This window comes from Stereum hirsutum (assembly GCF_000264905.1).
Source record: "Stereum hirsutum FP-91666 SS1 unplaced genomic scaffold STEHIscaffold_2, whole genome shotgun sequence".
Lineage (NCBI taxonomy): Eukaryota > Fungi > Basidiomycota > Agaricomycetes > Russulales > Stereaceae > Stereum > Stereum hirsutum.
In genome coordinates this window covers 1,915,925-1,933,138 of record NW_006763132.1, presented here as the reverse complement: position 1 = coordinate 1,933,138, position 17,214 = coordinate 1,915,925, and the positions used below count along the sequence as shown (strand labels likewise).

The window sequence follows — 17,214 nt, the reverse complement described above, 5'->3', positions numbered from 1 at the left end:
AAGTAATGCTACTGATATAGGGGAATTGGGGCTCTCATAAGATATACGCACCTTGACCTGGCTGGACATTGAATAACTGTTATGTATGAGCAGGATGAGTGACTCGGCGATACCTGTCGTCCACAATGCTCACGATGAGGGACGGAGAGCAGCACTGTCAATGTACCAAAAGTACCCGACCGGAAAATACGGGCCTTGCCGGACTCCTTTCCCTTAACTACCAGCGTTGGCGACATTCTCGAGAAACAAGAAAGAGATGGGAAGAAAGTCGTGGTACGCAGCGTCGATGAACTTCAAAAAAGGTTTAGTGAAGGAGTCGTCTTAAGCTTTGCAGTGAGAGTCTGAGACACGAGCAAGAGATGGGTATGACGTCGGGAACCGCGCCACTACTGTTTGCCGAGCTCTGGAACGGGCAGCGTGGGAGATGCAAATTACCCCGTTTTGGAAGGCGAGTAGCGATTTCGTCCACGTCCACAACCTGCTCCTAAACGGACCAGGTACATACCAAAGAAGTATTTTCTTGCATCTAGTATCCTATTATGTACCAATATTTGTATCTCTAAAATCATTGTTAATGATAGGATTTCGTTATATCAATTTTCAGAATTTTATTAAACTCGGAGTAGGCATATTCACAGGTGGGCTTGATTGCGGGCCACATCGGCGAAGACGGCATCGGCTAGATGAGCGGCGTTGGAGCCCGACATATCTCATCTTTGTTGTCTTATCAGCGCCCATTTCTCCGAAACCCTACCCTACCCTATCCTATCCTACCGTAGCTGGCGTACCGATCGGGGCCTAAAGAGATCGAATGACCTTCAAGTTCCATTCATAGTGTACTGTAGGTATGGATCATACCACAGTTCGTCCATTCATGCGAGACGCAAAGAATGATCTTGCATAGCACAAGGTCTCACTTCCTAAACCAGCCCCCACGACCATTCCCATCACCGCCTCCCCGGCTACTGCTAGCCTGCCCGGAAGACCCAGGGAACCGTTGGATGTCAATCTTTCCACCAGTCCTAGTCTCCCATTCGTCATCGTCCAGATACCTATCCACCGCTCTTCCCTCTACCTCATCTCGAATTCCCTCTCCTAAACCATGTTTGTCTTTCCTCGAAGCCTCCTTCCAATCTTTGCCCTCCTTTGACTGATTGTCATCATCTCCACCCTCATCACCATCCGCGAGAGTAACATACGCCTTCGCGACTCTCCAGTCCACCTCCTTCGTCACGAACTGAAACCGCTTCTGCGCCTGCTCCAACTTCCTCAGCCTCTCTCGCTCCTTAGTCTCTTCAGATTGCGTACCTGGATCGAGCTGTGACGGTGTATCGCGTAGTTTATGAGAGGGCGGGAGAGAGATGAAGCTACGAGTGTGGAGAAGGTGAGGGGTCGTGGTGAGGGTGCTTGAAGGGAGGTTGTTCAGACGGCAGAGAGTGCGGCCCTGTTCAACGACGATTATTTAGTGTATATTTGAGCATATGAGACTAAGACGAGGCGTACATCGACACCAGATCGAAGAGCAATACCGTTCAGGGTATCTCCTGGCTTGATGTAGTACTTGGACGGTGCAGTTGAAGGTGCCTGTGCGTCGTCGTTCTCTTTCGGAGAAGCATCACCTTCTCGAGTGCTCGTCTTTCCACCTGTAGGATCACTGCTAGACTTGACAGTCGACCAAGGCTGCGAGACCTCGTCACCAAGTTCGACGTAGGCAGGCGGTGGGGTCGACGATGCCGCCTCTCCTACAACGTCATATTCTTCTTCCTCTTCTTCGCCAATTGCGAACACATCCTCATCCCTGACCGCACCGTCTATGTTGTCCACCTCAATTACGTTCCTTCCATTATCCACCTTCCTCTTCCCCTGAGACCTCGGCCCCACAGCACCTACACCACCAAGACACGCCAAACAAGGATCATACCTCGCAAGTCTCGGATTATGTTCAAGGCATGAGGGACATATTGGTCTACCGCAACATCGTGTAAGGAAGACTTCGGAACTGAATTCGACTAGCGGTGGTGAGGTAGACTTCGATGCCGGTGAGTTCAAAGAGTTTGAGGAGTGTTTAATAAGACGCGGAGGCAGCGATGAGGAGCAGGCGAGACATAAGGTAGTATTTGGATTTATCTGTGATACTCTGAATTGCTGAGGATCTGGAGGGGAACTCGACGAAACCCGAGAAGATGACTGAGATAGACTGGAACCACTGGGCTGCAGCGGTGAGATTGCCATGAGCATGATGTCAAACGTTAGACTGAAAGCCTGTAAGACGTTTGGGCTTTGAACGAGCAAAGACGATGAGCGTTGTGAATAATCAAAAGTCAAGAATGTTCAAGCTCCTTAGGTGATCGGCGGGGCGGGCCGGGAGGGGCCGAGTGGCGCCGCGAGACTATAGCGCATAATTCTGCGTAAATTCATGCTAAATTCTTCTTAGGCTCGACGAGCATATGATTCCTTCCTGCTCATGTCACCTGTTGTCTCTAAGCTTGCACACTTTTAGGCAAGGGCTTTGCGTTCTGCTTCATTAGAATCGGATGGGCTATCGTAAGAGTTGCGTAAGAGGCTAAGTACTTAGTACTAACTTACTACTCGTCGTTCATGACCAAGACTAATTGACAGCTATTAGCTACTCAGTGTGGATAGCCTTTCAGTAAGCGTTCTGGAATCAGATTGCTCACCCGGGAGCTATCAGAAGAACCGAAAATCCCAGGCATCCGAAGGTAGTGGAAAGAAAGTGGCTCTTGGCGTGCGCCAGCGGCCGTACTCAACACCGATTTATTCTGGTCCTTGTCTTCTACCGCAACCAAACTACAACAAACATGATACGGCTACCAGCGGTGAATTGTATTATAGGGCCGTGTAGACCCGTTCAAGTAACCGGACATGGGATAAAAGCTCCGCACAGTAATTTTATCCGGCGACCTGGCGGGGTTTCAGGGTATACGAACTCAGCCTCGAATCGCATAATGCTCTCGTCCTCTTTAGGGACAATGCTCAAACTTCACAATGCTCTTCTTAGTCTCTCGTATCTCAGGCTTCTGCTTTTGATTGTCTGCTCACGGCGAGCGTTACCTGACATCTATTCTCTGCTGCCGTGCTGTACCTCCTTGGAGTCTCCTCATTCCTGATCATCTCTCAGGCTCTATTTTGTTCAATCAAACATGGTCCAAGTAGTAGGGGATGACTTCATACTACCGTCACTTCCCATGCCATCCTCACCATACATACGTCAAGTGAATTCATTCTGCTGTGTATCATGACTCCTCTTCTTGTGGGTATTATCGGCTTCCACCACTGGGATTGCGCCTTGTCAATGACAGCGGTGGGTCAGGTAGGCTACTAAAGATCATACTATTGATATATTTGGCCTTGGCGCAGTATTTCATTCTGTGTACCTGCTGGCTGAAGCGTCTCAAAGATGTTCCTTCAACATTTTGCCGCGTCGAACAGGAAAACATAGGTACGCCCCACTATATGCCTGCCCCTTGGCTTTTCGCGAGGTAGAGAGCGGGGGGAAGAACACGCTTGGTGACATATCCTTGGCGATACCTCAGGGTCGGGCTACGTCGAGACTTAAGAATCTCATTGTTCAAGTCACACGCTGCACCGAGTAATGATGCTTGACTTGGCTCAAGTGCATCGTAAGCAATGGCGCCTCAACAGAGGTACATCGCATCTCCTTCGTATGCCGCGGACATAGCGTCAGACAGGTACTTGTCTTGGCTGGGAGTTTGTCTCGCATCGCTACGGAGTGGAGAGCTCTCATGGTGAGCTTTCCTTTCGAAAGATGTGGCGGTTTGCCTTTGGAGACTTCGGTAGAAGCGGTAAATGGGGTTGTCTTCCTAAAAGATACGATTGACGTAAGCTCCTGTGCATTCATGCTATATTCCTTAGCCCTTTTGGCCGTGTTAGTCGACGGCGGGTGGTGAGTATGCATTGTGGCGTAATTAGGAACGAAGTTGAAAGTGGCGGACCGGCCTCGGGAATAACCGGGTGCGCTGAGTCATCTCATTCGCCGCTTCGATTTTTTTTACCCTTGTTCTTTCTTTTCCATCACATTACTTTCTGCTCTCCCCTCCTCCTGCAAGTTGTCTATACATGTCCAAAGATTCTCGCATGCGCTCCTATCGGCTAACTGGACTTACAGCAGGTTCGTTTCTTCCATATATGCCCACTACTTACGCCCGGTACATCTTCCAGTCATGACGCACTACTGACAGGGGCACATAGTTGTCTGACATAGAGTGACGGACAGAGCACTCATGTTTTTGTGGAGCGGGCGCATCCTAGGCTTGTTCTGAAAGATCAGGTTTCATCCTATGTGCAGCGTCTGCGCTGTCAATCCTAATCCTCCTTTGCCTTAGGAGATGCCAATCGCCGACGGGGAAGCTACAGTACACGAATCTCAACCCTTTCACAGACCAGATCAGAGGATCGTGCTCATGTTTCGTCATATATCAAAGTTCCTGAGGACTGAACACGGTAGTGGTCTTCGCACGAAGGATTCGCAGCGCACGCTCTTTACAGCCAGCTCTGGGTTCACTGGCTAATGTATGCCCCCCATGGTGGTAGCGTCTCTTCTCCACCGACGACCCCACTCGAACTCGTCACCATCTAGTGCGCTTCCCAACTTATCTTTATACGTGTAGGAAGGCAGGATGCCGTCAATTCTTGAGGCCTGGTAGCGTACTTCGAGGATACAGTCAAGGCACTCGACCCATCTTCTCTCTCTTGCAGTCGCTGTTCCTCCGAGGTTACCCATGGGGTAAACGAGGACTTGCAGAATCTTGTTAGAGGAGAAAAACAATCCCTACATGACTCATAACGGTCCTCAAGGAGTTACGTGCTCATGGTTGACATTGCCACAGGGAAGATAAGGCTACCAAATTTGTGGACCAACCTGGCTTGTTGGCGTTCACCATTCTTGTAGACGTATCTTTCGTGTCTCCTTCATGGTCTCGCAAGCTTGTTTCTGATCTGCGCCGCTGGGTGCAGTTCCTTTTGGTAATGTCGGCGCAGCCGCTCTGCTCTATCATTCACCTCAATGCAAGATCCACATATCATTGTTAAACACGTTTTATTGGGGGTCTGAGCACCGCATAGTCCATGTCATTTCTAGGCATTTTGCGTTTCTCTCAGGTTATAGTATTTCGAACATGCTCGGGTACCGGAACCTTTCCCGCACCTGCCAAGTGTCGGGAGCATATGCTGGACCGTAGTCCATTCCTACAGCTGAGCAAAGAACCTGCCTAGTACGTAGAGGCGGTGACGGTGCCGCGCGATATCTAATCCGTGATCTTCTTGGTACCTCTCACGGCGAACCACTTTGGTGTAGCCATGTTTTTTGTTGTCAAAATCGATCAACAGCTATGAACAGTTTGTCCTTCATGTTTCCTTTGCTTGAAAGCCATGTTCAAAGCGCTCTGTTTAGCAGTTAAACGTTGGTCGACAACGGTACTTACGTTAATGAAGAAGCAGATATCGAACGAGGAAGTGAATATGTCCCCGAGGAACACCACCCTTCCCATCAAGAAGTCGGGCCTCCACCAATCGACGCGCGATGGACAACGTATATCCGATCTGGTATGTCCGAGCGTTTATCCATTTTACTTTATCGGTTCATTGTCAAGCTGCGTCGTCCTCGGATCATCATAGAGCACGGGTCCTCATGATAAAATGTGTGCTCCTGCCATATCGAGTCATGGACGCCCTTTCCCTTCGATATCGTCCTTCTACTACCAAATAGCCTCTTCTGCCAAGAGGTTCGTTAAGGCGCGCTGCCGTGTGAATTTAGCTCGAACTTTGTTGCCAAGCGTCTTTCTCACAGACAATGGGCTACCGAACTGGTACCAGTTACAGTGAGCAGCCCGATGTGATTATTTGCCAAGCTAGCTACCCAGGGGAAACTTCGCCGAGGGTGGTGAACAGGGCTTCCTTTGTCTTGTAGTACCTGGTTCGCGCAGGTTGCTGCGCGGTCGAAAATCCGAGCTTAAGGGAGCGTATCAACACGGAGTTCACTCTATTACCACCATATTGGCGCTAATCAGCCCCTCTACTTTTGGACTTCTCTTGCTGGGTGTGGATTTTTTAGCCCGGCGCCGTAACTGCGTGGAATCAGTCACACAGTCTTTTTGAACGCTGTCGCGATCGTCAACTTTTCATTATCCTCGTATCATTCACGCCGCCCGAGTGATACATGAGGTGGCACTACTCGTTTGTTGGCATTTAATTTTAGGATATTCATAGAGTTTCATTTCTTCTAGTGGACAACGATTGGCTAATATCATACTAGTGAAAACGCTGGATGCGTCGGGTATCTAGGCGAAAGCGTGGGACAAGAATCTTGTAGGTATTTCTGCCTCCTGCATCAAACACCGCATCTTATCAGATATACTTATAGACTTTGGGAATCCATTGCTCCGCGGCCTGAAACAGGAACTCAATCCTCCAAATATACGTCACAGTGGTGCCAGAGCACAGAGCAAGAAAATGCCTTCGACAATACATCACGCTACTACTGAGGTACCGATTCACGCCCACTCTCTATCACCGGCACAGGTTTCGCTCGCAGCGCGACCCCTGAGATCAAAGAATTGCCTTCTCGTTCTGTTGTTCCGGCAAAGGAGCTGCAAATCACGACCGGGGTGGAACATCTCAAACAGCGAGCGAAGCCTGTGCTCTCTTGCATTCAGATTCATGGCGCTCCGACCTCCATGGCTCTCATACATAACTCCTGCCATGTCTTCCATCGTGCTTCCTGGCGGCTGCACAACCGCTTTCTTGTTTTGACTGGACGCTTTACCCCAAAAGGATAGGAAAACGATCGTATACAGAGATGTGCAGAGAGGCGCGTACAATAATTGTTCACGATCTCTCTCCATTTCACTATGCCAGTGAGGTATTTTATTGACTGTAGACACCGGACGGAGTCCTCTTGCCGTACTCGGATGGACGCTCAGAATGTTAGTATATGTTGAAACAGCAAAGCTTACATATCACTATTCCACAAGACACATTTGCTTAGACTTCAGGCTTCAGTCATAACGCTCGGGGTTGCATGTTCCTCTGACAGGGAGCTTGAGCTGGTATACGGTCTAGATGCGGGATGTTTACCGGGCATCCTACCACCCGCATATTCTCCGACACGCCTTCGCCTTGACCGAACGACCTTGATCAGAATGGGAATTTGAACTCCTCCTCCGTTCACACCTCCAGCACAGCGGACAGGCGAAGTAAACTTCCCTGCAAACACAGACGATTGACTGACAGATGCCAAGCGCTTATTCACCCGAACCCACGTCCGACTCCACGCTGTGACAAGGTCCCTCTATGTCCAAGTTGGACGGGCTCTTCTCTTTCTCACTTGGCGAGGATTCGCCAAGCTGTCCCGGTCATTTGGTGGTGCTCGGGTCACGTAAACAGGGACCTACCGTCGACCATATAAACCCTCTAGCTGGTGGTATGTTTTCTTGCATCCTCCCTTCGATCCCCTTCACCCACATCTTTCATTCCCTATCCGCTCCATCTCACCCTGAGACTCCCTCTCTCTGTCTCACACCTAAACGACCTTTTCTTCCTATCCCTCTATCCACCATCAATCATGCCCGTCGCCGAAGGTGGTACCCGCTTGCGCCAGCTCCTTGAGGACCCAAACCATCTCATCGTCTGTCCTGGAGTGTATGATGGCTTGTCTGCTCGTATCGCTATCTCTATGGGCTTCGAGGCTGTCTACATGGTGATTTGTTCAACAACTCCCTCTCTTTTTCCGGGTTTTGTTTGACTTTCTTTTACTAACTCGGTTCTCTTGTAGACTGGCGCTGGCACGTCTCTCTCCCGCCTTGGTATGGCTGATCTCGCCATCGCAACATTCAATGACATGCACGCGAACGCGAACATGATCGCCGGTCTCGACCGCACTATTCCTCTCGTCGCTGATGCCGATACTGGGTTCGTCGTCTATTCACCTCTCATACTTCTAAATTCCCGACTGACTGTGATTTCTGATGTATAGTTATGGTGGCCCGATCATGAACTCTCGCACGGCCGAAGCCTACGCTCGCTCCGGTGTCGCAGCCATGCACATCGAGGATCAAGCTCAGGAAAAGCGATGCGGTCATCTCGCCGGCAAACTCATCGTCCCCACGGAAGTTTGGCTCTCCCGCATCCGCGCCGCCGTCAACGCGCGCAACCGCATCGGCTCCGACATGCTCATCATCGCTCGTACCGACGCTCGTCAGGGTCACGGGTACGAAGAGGCCGTCAGGCGACTCGAGAAGGCCGTGGATGTCGGTGCTGATATTGTTCTCTTGGAGGGCATATTGACGAAGGATGAGGGTAGGGACCTCTGCGCGCTGATGAAGACGAAGGGTAACAGGCCCGGCGGCGTTCCGTGCTTGTTGAACATGGTCGCTGGCGGCGTCTCGCCACAGATTACGGTGGAGGAGGCGCAGGAGATGGGATACAGGATCATGATCTTCTCGACGTTGGCGTTTGAGGGCGCGATCAAGGGCATCAAAAACGCCTTCGCGGACTTCCAGAGGACCGGTGTTCAGACTTTGTCGAAGGGGGCTGGTGTGCGAGAGGCGTTTAAGCTCGCGGGTTTGGATGAGCTGATGAGGATTGACGATGAGGCTGGAGGTATGAGCTTGAAGGCGGCATGATGGCCTTTGACCTGCGGTTTTGTTTTATGATTATTAGATGATATTTTCTTATGTTCATTTTTTCTCGGGTCCTTCTGTTCGTTTCTTTGTGTTGTATGGGTTGCTCTTGTCGTTCCTCTCTTGATTTTCCAGTGTTGTATTTCGGACGTTTTCAATTCCTCTGGAGTCAGTCTTCGGTTCTCCTCTTTGACCGATTCTTAGACGGTTGTTGATCACACACGCTCCGAGTCATCAATATTCCTATCACATTTTGTTACTTTTCTGCATAACAGGGTCTATTTACTCTCATGGCCAAGCTGATTATGGGCGGCAGCCGTAGATCAGTCGGTGTCGTATGCCGAAACCGACCTGTCAATCATATCTATTGGACCATGCTCGCATAAACGCAGTCTGGTATGATGGCACTGGCAAGCCACTAGACTGCGACAAGGCTTATGTCATCGCTAGCGGCGGATGCGAAACAAATAGAGTTAAGTCATGTCATCATATATGGGGTGGGACGGCGCAATATACGAACATAGCCTGGCTAAAACGCGATGAGCTGGGAAGCAGCGGAAGGAACGCCGGACAGTAGGCATGCGGGCTCGCTGTCCGAGTCGAAGGGAAAAGGACGAAGAAGAGGATATCTGTTGTGAAGAATGGTACTAGCCACTGATATCTTCGATACCCTCGGATGCAGCACAAAGTATCCTGTGAAGAGGTTTTAATATTAATACATGTACATGAGCTTAATTCATGTGAATGTGGCGTCTCCAAGTCGGTGGCGAGAGAAAGAAACAATAGCCGATACGGGCCGGAATCGGGCCGGAATATCTGCGCACATTTTTGCTTCCTTTCCAGCTTGTTTCCCCAGACTTCAACGAGCTCCAGCGAGCATCGAGAAATTGTTGTAAAGTCCTCCCCTTCTAACACTGCATCGCAATGCCGAATATAATCGTGATACTTCTCGGATTCCAACCTGCTCTGTGCGCGGTTCGATACCAATAGCCTGCCCGTAATGGTCATCCACGACCAAATCCGTCATTTGCTATCTTTCTCTCGGTAGCTCTCACCCATTGGCTTCTTTATCAACGACGACCATCATGTCCTCCGCCGCATCCACTCTCGCTGGGAAGACTCTGAGTGCCCTTTCCGAAACAACGGCCGTTGCTCTTGACGCTGACCCAGTCCGACGTGATACATTCAATGTTGGAGGAATCAATACGCATGTCTACTCCCTCGCGTCGCTTAATCTCTTTGGGAAGCCATGCCCCGAAGAGCCTATCGCCGCGCTGTTTGTGCTGCACGGGAGACAAGGGTCTATGGAGATGGAGAGTATCGAGAAGACTGCGAGAGACGCGGTTCTTTGGGCTGAAGGCAAGAAGCAGAAGGTGAAGGGGCAGGGCGGAAAGCAGAGAGACTTTGTCGTTGTGACTCTCGTGAGTGACCTCCTTTTCCTTCTTCTAAAGCTGCGGAAGGAGACCTGAGCCGATGGTCATGTTCTTGTGCAAAAATAGGATCAGCGCAATCATGGAGGTAGGTTGGTCGAACCTTTGGCGAACAATGCATGGAATCCGGATCCTTCTGTTCATAATGAACGACACGCGTGAGCCCATTCGTCATATATCGAACGCGATGGCCTCACGCTAACCCGGGCTCTGGCGCCACAGCATTGACATGTACGCGATATACAGTTAGCAGCTCACACTTCATTGTCAACCCGCCAGTTTACTGACGCGACGAATGACCAGATGGAACAGCACGAGATGTCTCCTTCCTCATTGACTTCCTCCCTGCTTATCTCTTCCCAAACGGCGAAAGAATGGTAGCGCATTGGGCTGTGGCAGGCATCAGTCTCGGTGGTCACGCTACCTGGTATCTTCTTGCGAACGGTACGTTGAGATTGTATTGACGTCGCATCTTTCCGACTTATACTTATGGGCCAGCTCTTCGTGACACTTTATCACACTAGAACCACGTCTCCGCATTGGTATACCTATAATCGGCTGCCCTGCCTATCTCACAATGCTCGCTCCCCGTGCTCTAAAGGCTTCCATCCCTCTAGCACCCCCATATATTCCAACCACTCTTCTCTCCCGCATCACCGCCGATTTCCCCTCGTTCTACCAATCGTCCGACCCTTCACTCAACCCATTCATCGGCAAGAAGATCTTAGTTTTGAGTGGGGAAAAGGACAGGTTGGTTCCATGGGACGCGTCAAGTGCATTCGTCGAGGGAATGGAGGTAGGCAGAGAAGGTAGGAGGAAGGTCAGGCTGCAGGAAGGAGTTGGGCATGAATTTACGGAGGAGATGAGGCAAGCTTTGATCGAGTTCTTTTGGGAGGAGGCGTTGGTCTCTGGCGTTAATACTCCGGCTGCTGTGGCGTCATCGAGTGTAGGTGCAGGGGCTGGTAGCACTCGTGCGTGAGGCCTCGATGTAAGATGTTTAATTAGGCTATCCTATGTTCGGTTGTATCCAGAATATCAGTGAGTCACCGTCTATAGTTTCACGCTTAGGATTAGACTCGTGCTAATATTCTCTTCCTGCTGCAAAACCGTATCTAGCCATATAAGGAGCTTATATTTGTATGAATTCACCCGTATTGGACTAGTTTGGTTCAGTGATGCTGTCTGCGAGCAATCTTGGGTGCATACCCCAGGTGGCGTACATATACTCCATCATGTGTCACACCATTTCGTCATCCGAAATTAAGTGATACCTCATGTTGAGGCGGGGAGCTTTCACGGTATACTTATTTCCTACAATGCCCTGACAGCGCGCGAAGCCACATCACTGACAGCCTGTCTTTTAAGTATTCTCCGGTATTTCAGATCGTGGCTGGCGGCGATCGCTACATACGAGTCATCACTTCTCTGGAATGCAGAATGAGGGAAAATGGTACGTCCCATGATCATTGCAGTACGGACCTGAACAATGTTCGATCATACATCGTAATCTACAGGTCTCTCCAATGGAACATAAAACTCGTCCAGGCTAAGTTCATCTTCGAATACTTCGCGAATGCACTTTAGAAAGTCAAGCTGCTTCTGCTGCACTATTGCTTCCTCCGTATAGTAAGCTCCCTGCATCGCCTGCTGCCAGCCCCGTTTCTGGACCGCAAATAGCAAGCAAGTCGTCGTAATCCCGATCTCTCGACCTAACCTCCCATTCACTGCCTCGACGTCTAAAAGGTCCTCCCTAATAACCCTTTCGTATTCCTCTATGAGCCACCGGGAGACCCTATTATTTTTCGCCAATACGATCTTGTCTATAGGATTCCACTCCAACTTGTCAAGCTCGGCAATGGCCCTTTTTCGTATGTCATTCAGCTGCCACAGTGTGGTCACCTTCAGGCAAGATGTCCAGTGGCCACGATCGACGACGTTGGGATCATCACATGTCCTGGTAGTCGCGGGAAGCAGAGGTAAGTGTGACCGTTCGTTCCCATCGCACGCCACACTAATGCTAGTGTGGCTTGAAGCAGTACGAAGTTCAGTAGCTGTGAGACTCACAAAAGGTGGACAGCCTTCAGAAATCCACGGAATTCGGCGGCTGTGACTCCAGGAAGGTGAATAGGATGTTCATCCTCTCTGCCCTCGGCGTGATTTGGATCAAGTTGTGGAAGATTGAACATGTCTTCCAACACCCCACTCTTGGCCAGCTCCTGACGCGGTAGCTTGAAGAGGACGTTCTCGACCTGCACACGGGGAGTAAGCGGCTTGTTTTAGGTATATGGTGGCAGGACTTACTCGAAACGCGACGCAATCGAAGTAAAAGGTCTCGTCGCGAACGATAGTGCTCGTCTCGCCTTGCGACCCAGCAGTGCCGGAACGCTCCTTAGGGTCACCCTCGGTTTCTTGAGCTGTAGGAAGAGAGGTGAACGGCCCCACGCTGAAAGACCCTGGTGCGGCAGAAAACATACGCGAAGTCGTTGGGGAGGGTGTAAACGAAATTGGTGGATGATAGGAGATGGTAGCAGCTCTCGGCGAAGGTTGAAACTTAGGGTCATGGGTGCGCAACGTATAGGTATCCTCGCCTGGGCCGATACATCCGAAGAGTATATGAGCCACCACCATGCTAATATTAAATCGCACCGCTTATCGTTTCGATTGTAGGTCATTGTTAATGTTGTGGCGCATCCATGCGAGACCGCCCGAATGTCAATACATGTCTCTTCCTTTCGCTATAGTGGTGCGTGTTTCTAAAACGTTCACGCGTTACTTTTCCTCGTTAAATGCCGTCGTCCCGTTTTCCACTGGTTCCATTGACCTGTAGCAAAGATCAGTCATAGAAAAGACCCAAACAAAGTCGTAGATCAGACGTGATTGTGCAATCGGACCGCGGCCACCCCACGACCTCGTTCTACTCAGGTTGGTACTCCTCATCCTGCTTCAGCTCCTCAAAAACACTGCATACGTCTTGTATGAAATCTTATGTCTGCTTTATAAGATTTGGGATGTCCCTCGCATAATTTTTGGGACGTTCCACGACCGATATTTGAAACCAGCATTCGTTCTTTCACCGCAAGGAGGAGGCCCATCGTCTTCATCCCAAATAAAGGCTCCAATCGCATCACCTCTTCGACGGTCAGATTACGCGTCTGCTCAATCACCGCGAGACATGCTATCGCTTTGCTGTGAAAATCTTGTCGAGTCGCATCCCACCTGAATCGGTCAAGCTTCCAGATCACTTTCTTAGGGCGCGTTCGGCAACCAGAAACGATGCAGCGTTGCTCTGCCAAACAGCTGAGAAACACTGCACCCGTGAGCCGTCGGGAAGCTTAGGGACTGCAGCGCTTCTCTCGTGTTTTGGCGGGGCAACGCTGCAACGTTGATGGCAGCCGAACGCGCCCTTACGCATTCTATCGATATTCCAGAGTGTGGCAAGCTTGAGGCAGGAGGTCCATGTCTATCGATCAGCGACTTTGACGGCGGCAGCATCGTGCGTCCTGGATAGAATTAGGTGGGTTTAGTCTTCGTCTACAGCACAGATGACAGACAGTGAGTGTACTGACATGGGATGTAGGTCCTCAGAAACCCTCGTAAATCTTTAGCTGTGACGCCAGGGAGCTTAATGGGATGCCCGTTATCCCATCCCTCCTGGCCGTTTTCGCCGGGCGGAAGCGCAAACATATCGACGAAAACTCCACTTCCTCCTGCCAGTAATTGCCGTGGCAGATTGAAGAGGGCGTTCTCTGCCTATACGTTCAAAGAAGGTCAGAGCACTACTCCGGGAGAACGAGCGATGATTATTTGGCATACCTGAAGCACGACATAGTCGAAATAGACGTATCGTCTTTAACGATTGTTTCGCCTTGCATGTTATTCGACAAGTGAGGATATCCCAACGACCTCCTTACCCAGGTCCATGTCAAACGAATGGATGTTCATATAACATATCATATTGCAGCGTATGGTACGTAGTTAAAGTAAAGCTTGCAACGAAGAAACCCTGCTAAGCCAACAACATACGACGATCGGCGGGGAAGTGGACGAAGGAAATGCGAGAGTTTGAAGCTGGTTTTCTCTTACGATGAATCCCAAATCGCTTACGGTGTTCCGTCTCCTTCACTCCGCTTCTCTACATTGGATTCCTCTTGACTCGGTTTATGCCCACCGGAAAAGTCATCTCGAGAAGACCCAGCAGTTAACGCATCGTGTCCGATGACGATAACACCTTCAGGCTCGGTGTGGACCATAGTGTTGATTGTCACGATTGGGGGGAGTTTGTAATCCAATTGAGGAGACGAAGTCTTGGAGGTTGTACTGCCGCCGCGCATGATCTGCCTCTTCTCCAAGACGACGAGAAGTATGATGCTTGTCGGATAGATGGTCTAGGAAAGAGTCACATTGAATATGCGAAAAGATATTTCGCCAACAATGTCGAACTCACAATGATCTGGATTAATGCGCTATGGAATGCGTAGAGAGGCACAAGCTGGTTTCCAATGATGACACCTCCCAAGGTATTGAACCTCACCACGAGAGCGATGTAAGCGGCCTATCGGGAGATGTAAATAAATTGAACCTGCGATGTGTGGCGGATGATGTACAAACCCATATACAGATAAAAACGGCGCCTGATTCCACGAAGAGGATGAGGATTTTCTCGGCCATTGTCCGTCGAGAGCTAAACAGGTGTCCTCGCAGTCGCCGTCGGTGAGACCTGATCCATATTCAGAATGTCAAACGATGAAATTCCATACGATCACTGTACGTACCAAGCTTTGAAACCAATGACCGCCGTTGAGAACGCGTTGGACAAGAGTGAGGATGAGAGGAATACTATGCCCGGCCAATCGTAGTATGGACCAAAGATGAGTACTTCCGGAGAGCTCGTGGCGACAAGGACGAGGTTGGCGATGCCTGACACTGAGTCATCCACCCATAATCAACTTCACGAATCGCACGGAAAGGTGGCGTTGCTTACCTATACCCGTGGCTAGCAGCACCGCGGACACAATCACAATGATCGGCCGATTCATCCAAACGACACAGGCCCTCCAAAGAGCAACAGCATCGCTAAAGATAGACTAAAACATCGTGATGTTCAGCCGAACGATTAGTTTTGTGATAATAGGGTGCGCACATTTATGGTGAGAGTTGCCAATATTATTCTCCCTGTTGGAGAACTGGATGTCAGCAGCTGGTACCCGCTAAGTCCCTCGCCTATCCAGCTGTATATTCCAACGACGAAGTGCATCAAGGCAGATGCGTACATGCCAGTCACTGTCGCTAAGAGAACGTTGCTCGATATAGAGTGCCGCCTATCTGCACCCAAACTGAAGAACATCTAGTTAAGCTGGGTGTCCACTGCGTGAGCTGGTGTGCAATACTTACCAGAACAAAATGTATATAGTAGTGACGAGTGTGCTTAGAGCGCCTGATGCAGTCACATTCGCCTCGCATTAGTTACAAGAAACATCCTAAAAGCGATGGACTTGCCAAAGAATACGGCCTCCACCCAGAAATTGGGAAAGATGAATCTAGCGCCAATTCATCAGCCACGCAGTACCTCGCCGAAAATCAGCCAAGGAGCGTACAAGAGAATAGGCATCTCGTATATTGCCCGAAGCGACAGCGCCCAGTGAGCTGCAAAAGCTGCGCAGGCCAATGCAACAGGAAAACTATATGCGACCATCATTCCCCAGTTTCGGAAAGAATACCGTTTGCTGTCGGCAAATAAGTGGTACGAAATGCGAGAACGTAAAGCAAACTTACATGGCATAATAGACGACAAAAATGCCAGGTAATGACGCCATTCCTGTGTACGAGATTAGCCCAGGTCATTTGTTCTGTAAGTTTTGGACAATAATACCAAACATTACACTCTCTAGAATAAACGCGGGGGCCATGTCGTGGTACACATAGTTAGCAAGGGCCTGGTAAAGTTCACCATGTTGTTCGGTGGGGAGGGAGACCATAACCGACTGGATGGACGTCATGTTGGCAAGAGTAAGCGAGTCCAGTCTTGTCGCATCGTCCTGGCGAAAACCGAGTTAAGTAGGGATGGCAAAGCCCCTCACAAATTTAACCTACCTGGTACAAAGCGCCTAGAGGAACAGCATTGGGAGTGGGGATTTGATCGAGCGGTGGTCGTTCAACTTTGTGGTGGAGTTGGGCGGAGCGTTGCTGGTCGCATGCTGGCCGGCATCTTCGCCGAAGGAGGGCACCTGAGCCTCGAGGTGCGTTAGCCCCTCGGTACGAGTTATATTTACACTCAAAACCGAAGATAATAGCTTGCAGAGTTGGAGATATAAGAGATGAAGAGATGGTATCACGTTCTGCGATGTTTGATGCACCACACCGTGTCAATTTCGTCGACGATAATAGATTTAAGCTTGGTGAGTTGGCGACATCAAGAGATGGTGAGATGGTATCACGTTCTGCGATGTTTGATACACCACACCGTGTCAACTTCGTCGAAGATAACAGCTTCAAGCTGGTGAGTTGGAGATATCAAGAGATGGTGACTCGGAGATGGTATCACGTTCTGCGATGTTTGATACACCACACTGTGTCAACTTTGTCGTTTATACACGTTAAACGCCCGTGGCGATGATACTGGTGGAGCTGCCACAGCCTGAGGATACCCCCAAGGTGCCCCAAAAACTGACTCATCAGATTCAGTCATAGGATGAGTACCTAAGAGTACGCACACTTTCCTGTTGAATCTAGGGCGGCATGATCAAATTCAAGAATCGAGCGTATATAAGCCCTGTGTGCTCAGCGATATAGATCTCAGCAGTCCTCACCAACTTCAACCAACTCGAAATCCAAAGAAAGCTACAGCCTCAGCTCAACCATGCAATTTCACTCACTCGTCGTTATCGTCTCCTCTCTCGTGATCGCGGCTCCCGTTCTTGCGATTCCGAATCCGAGTCCTCAACCAGAAGGCTGCGTAAGTCAACTAGCCTGCTCAAACTCTTGTTCCTTACTGACCCACCAACGTATGCAGATACAAGTCTTTGATGGAGCAAGCTGCCCCACGGCCTGGGTCGCTTGCGGCGGGTCAGCTGGATATACTAATTGTTGCGGTACCGGCGTGAGCGTTGTTTTGCGATGGTTGGCATTCC

General features: G+C 50.0%; 4 protein-coding genes across 4 annotated transcripts; 2 read left to right on the top strand and 2 right to left on the bottom strand.

The window, feature by feature from the left end:
- Positions 1-913: 913 nt before the first annotated feature.
- Positions 914-2,243, bottom strand: STEHIDRAFT_165543 (uncharacterized protein; the record flags this gene model as incomplete). Its single annotated transcript, XM_007299889.1, has 2 exons — positions 1,504-2,243; positions 914-1,444 (listed from the first exon to the last, which is right to left on the bottom strand). Exons 1-2 carry the CDS (start codon positions 2,236-2,238, stop codon positions 914-916), a joined length of 1,266 nt encoding a protein of 421 aa, XP_007299951.1. The 5' UTR covers positions 2,239-2,243.
- A 5,302-nt stretch (positions 2,244-7,545) lies between these two features.
- STEHIDRAFT_118297 (Phosphoenolpyruvate/pyruvate domain-containing protein) lies at positions 7,546-8,940 on the top strand. The gene is made up of 3 exons (XM_007299888.1): positions 7,546-7,735; positions 7,811-7,947; positions 8,012-8,940. The coding sequence occupies exons 1-3, from the start codon at positions 7,601-7,603 to the stop codon at positions 8,658-8,660; spliced, it is 921 nt and encodes a 306-aa protein (XP_007299950.1). The 5' UTR covers positions 7,546-7,600; the 3' UTR covers positions 8,661-8,940.
- Positions 8,941-9,726: 786 nt separating this feature from the next.
- STEHIDRAFT_165541 (alpha/beta-hydrolase) lies at positions 9,727-11,236 on the top strand. Its single transcript, XM_007299887.1, has 6 exons — positions 9,727-10,078; positions 10,157-10,245; positions 10,310-10,332; positions 10,391-10,531; positions 10,612-11,125; positions 11,204-11,236. Exons 1-5 carry the CDS (start codon positions 9,743-9,745, stop codon positions 11,064-11,066), a joined length of 1,044 nt encoding a protein of 347 aa, XP_007299949.1. The 5' UTR covers positions 9,727-9,742; the 3' UTR covers positions 11,067-11,125; positions 11,204-11,236.
- A 345-nt stretch (positions 11,237-11,581) lies between these two features.
- Positions 11,582-15,359, bottom strand: STEHIDRAFT_107771 (uncharacterized protein; the record flags this gene model as incomplete). Its single annotated transcript, XM_007299886.1, has 13 exons — positions 11,582-12,113; positions 12,152-12,336; positions 12,389-12,716; positions 12,861-12,908; positions 13,121-13,283; positions 13,654-13,837; positions 13,901-13,934; positions 14,192-14,472; positions 14,532-14,639; positions 14,696-14,804; positions 14,860-15,010; positions 15,069-15,171; positions 15,228-15,359. 13 exons carry the CDS (start codon positions 15,357-15,359, stop codon positions 11,582-11,584), a joined length of 2,358 nt encoding a protein of 785 aa, XP_007299948.1.
- Between the last annotated feature and the right edge of the window lie 1,855 nt (positions 15,360-17,214).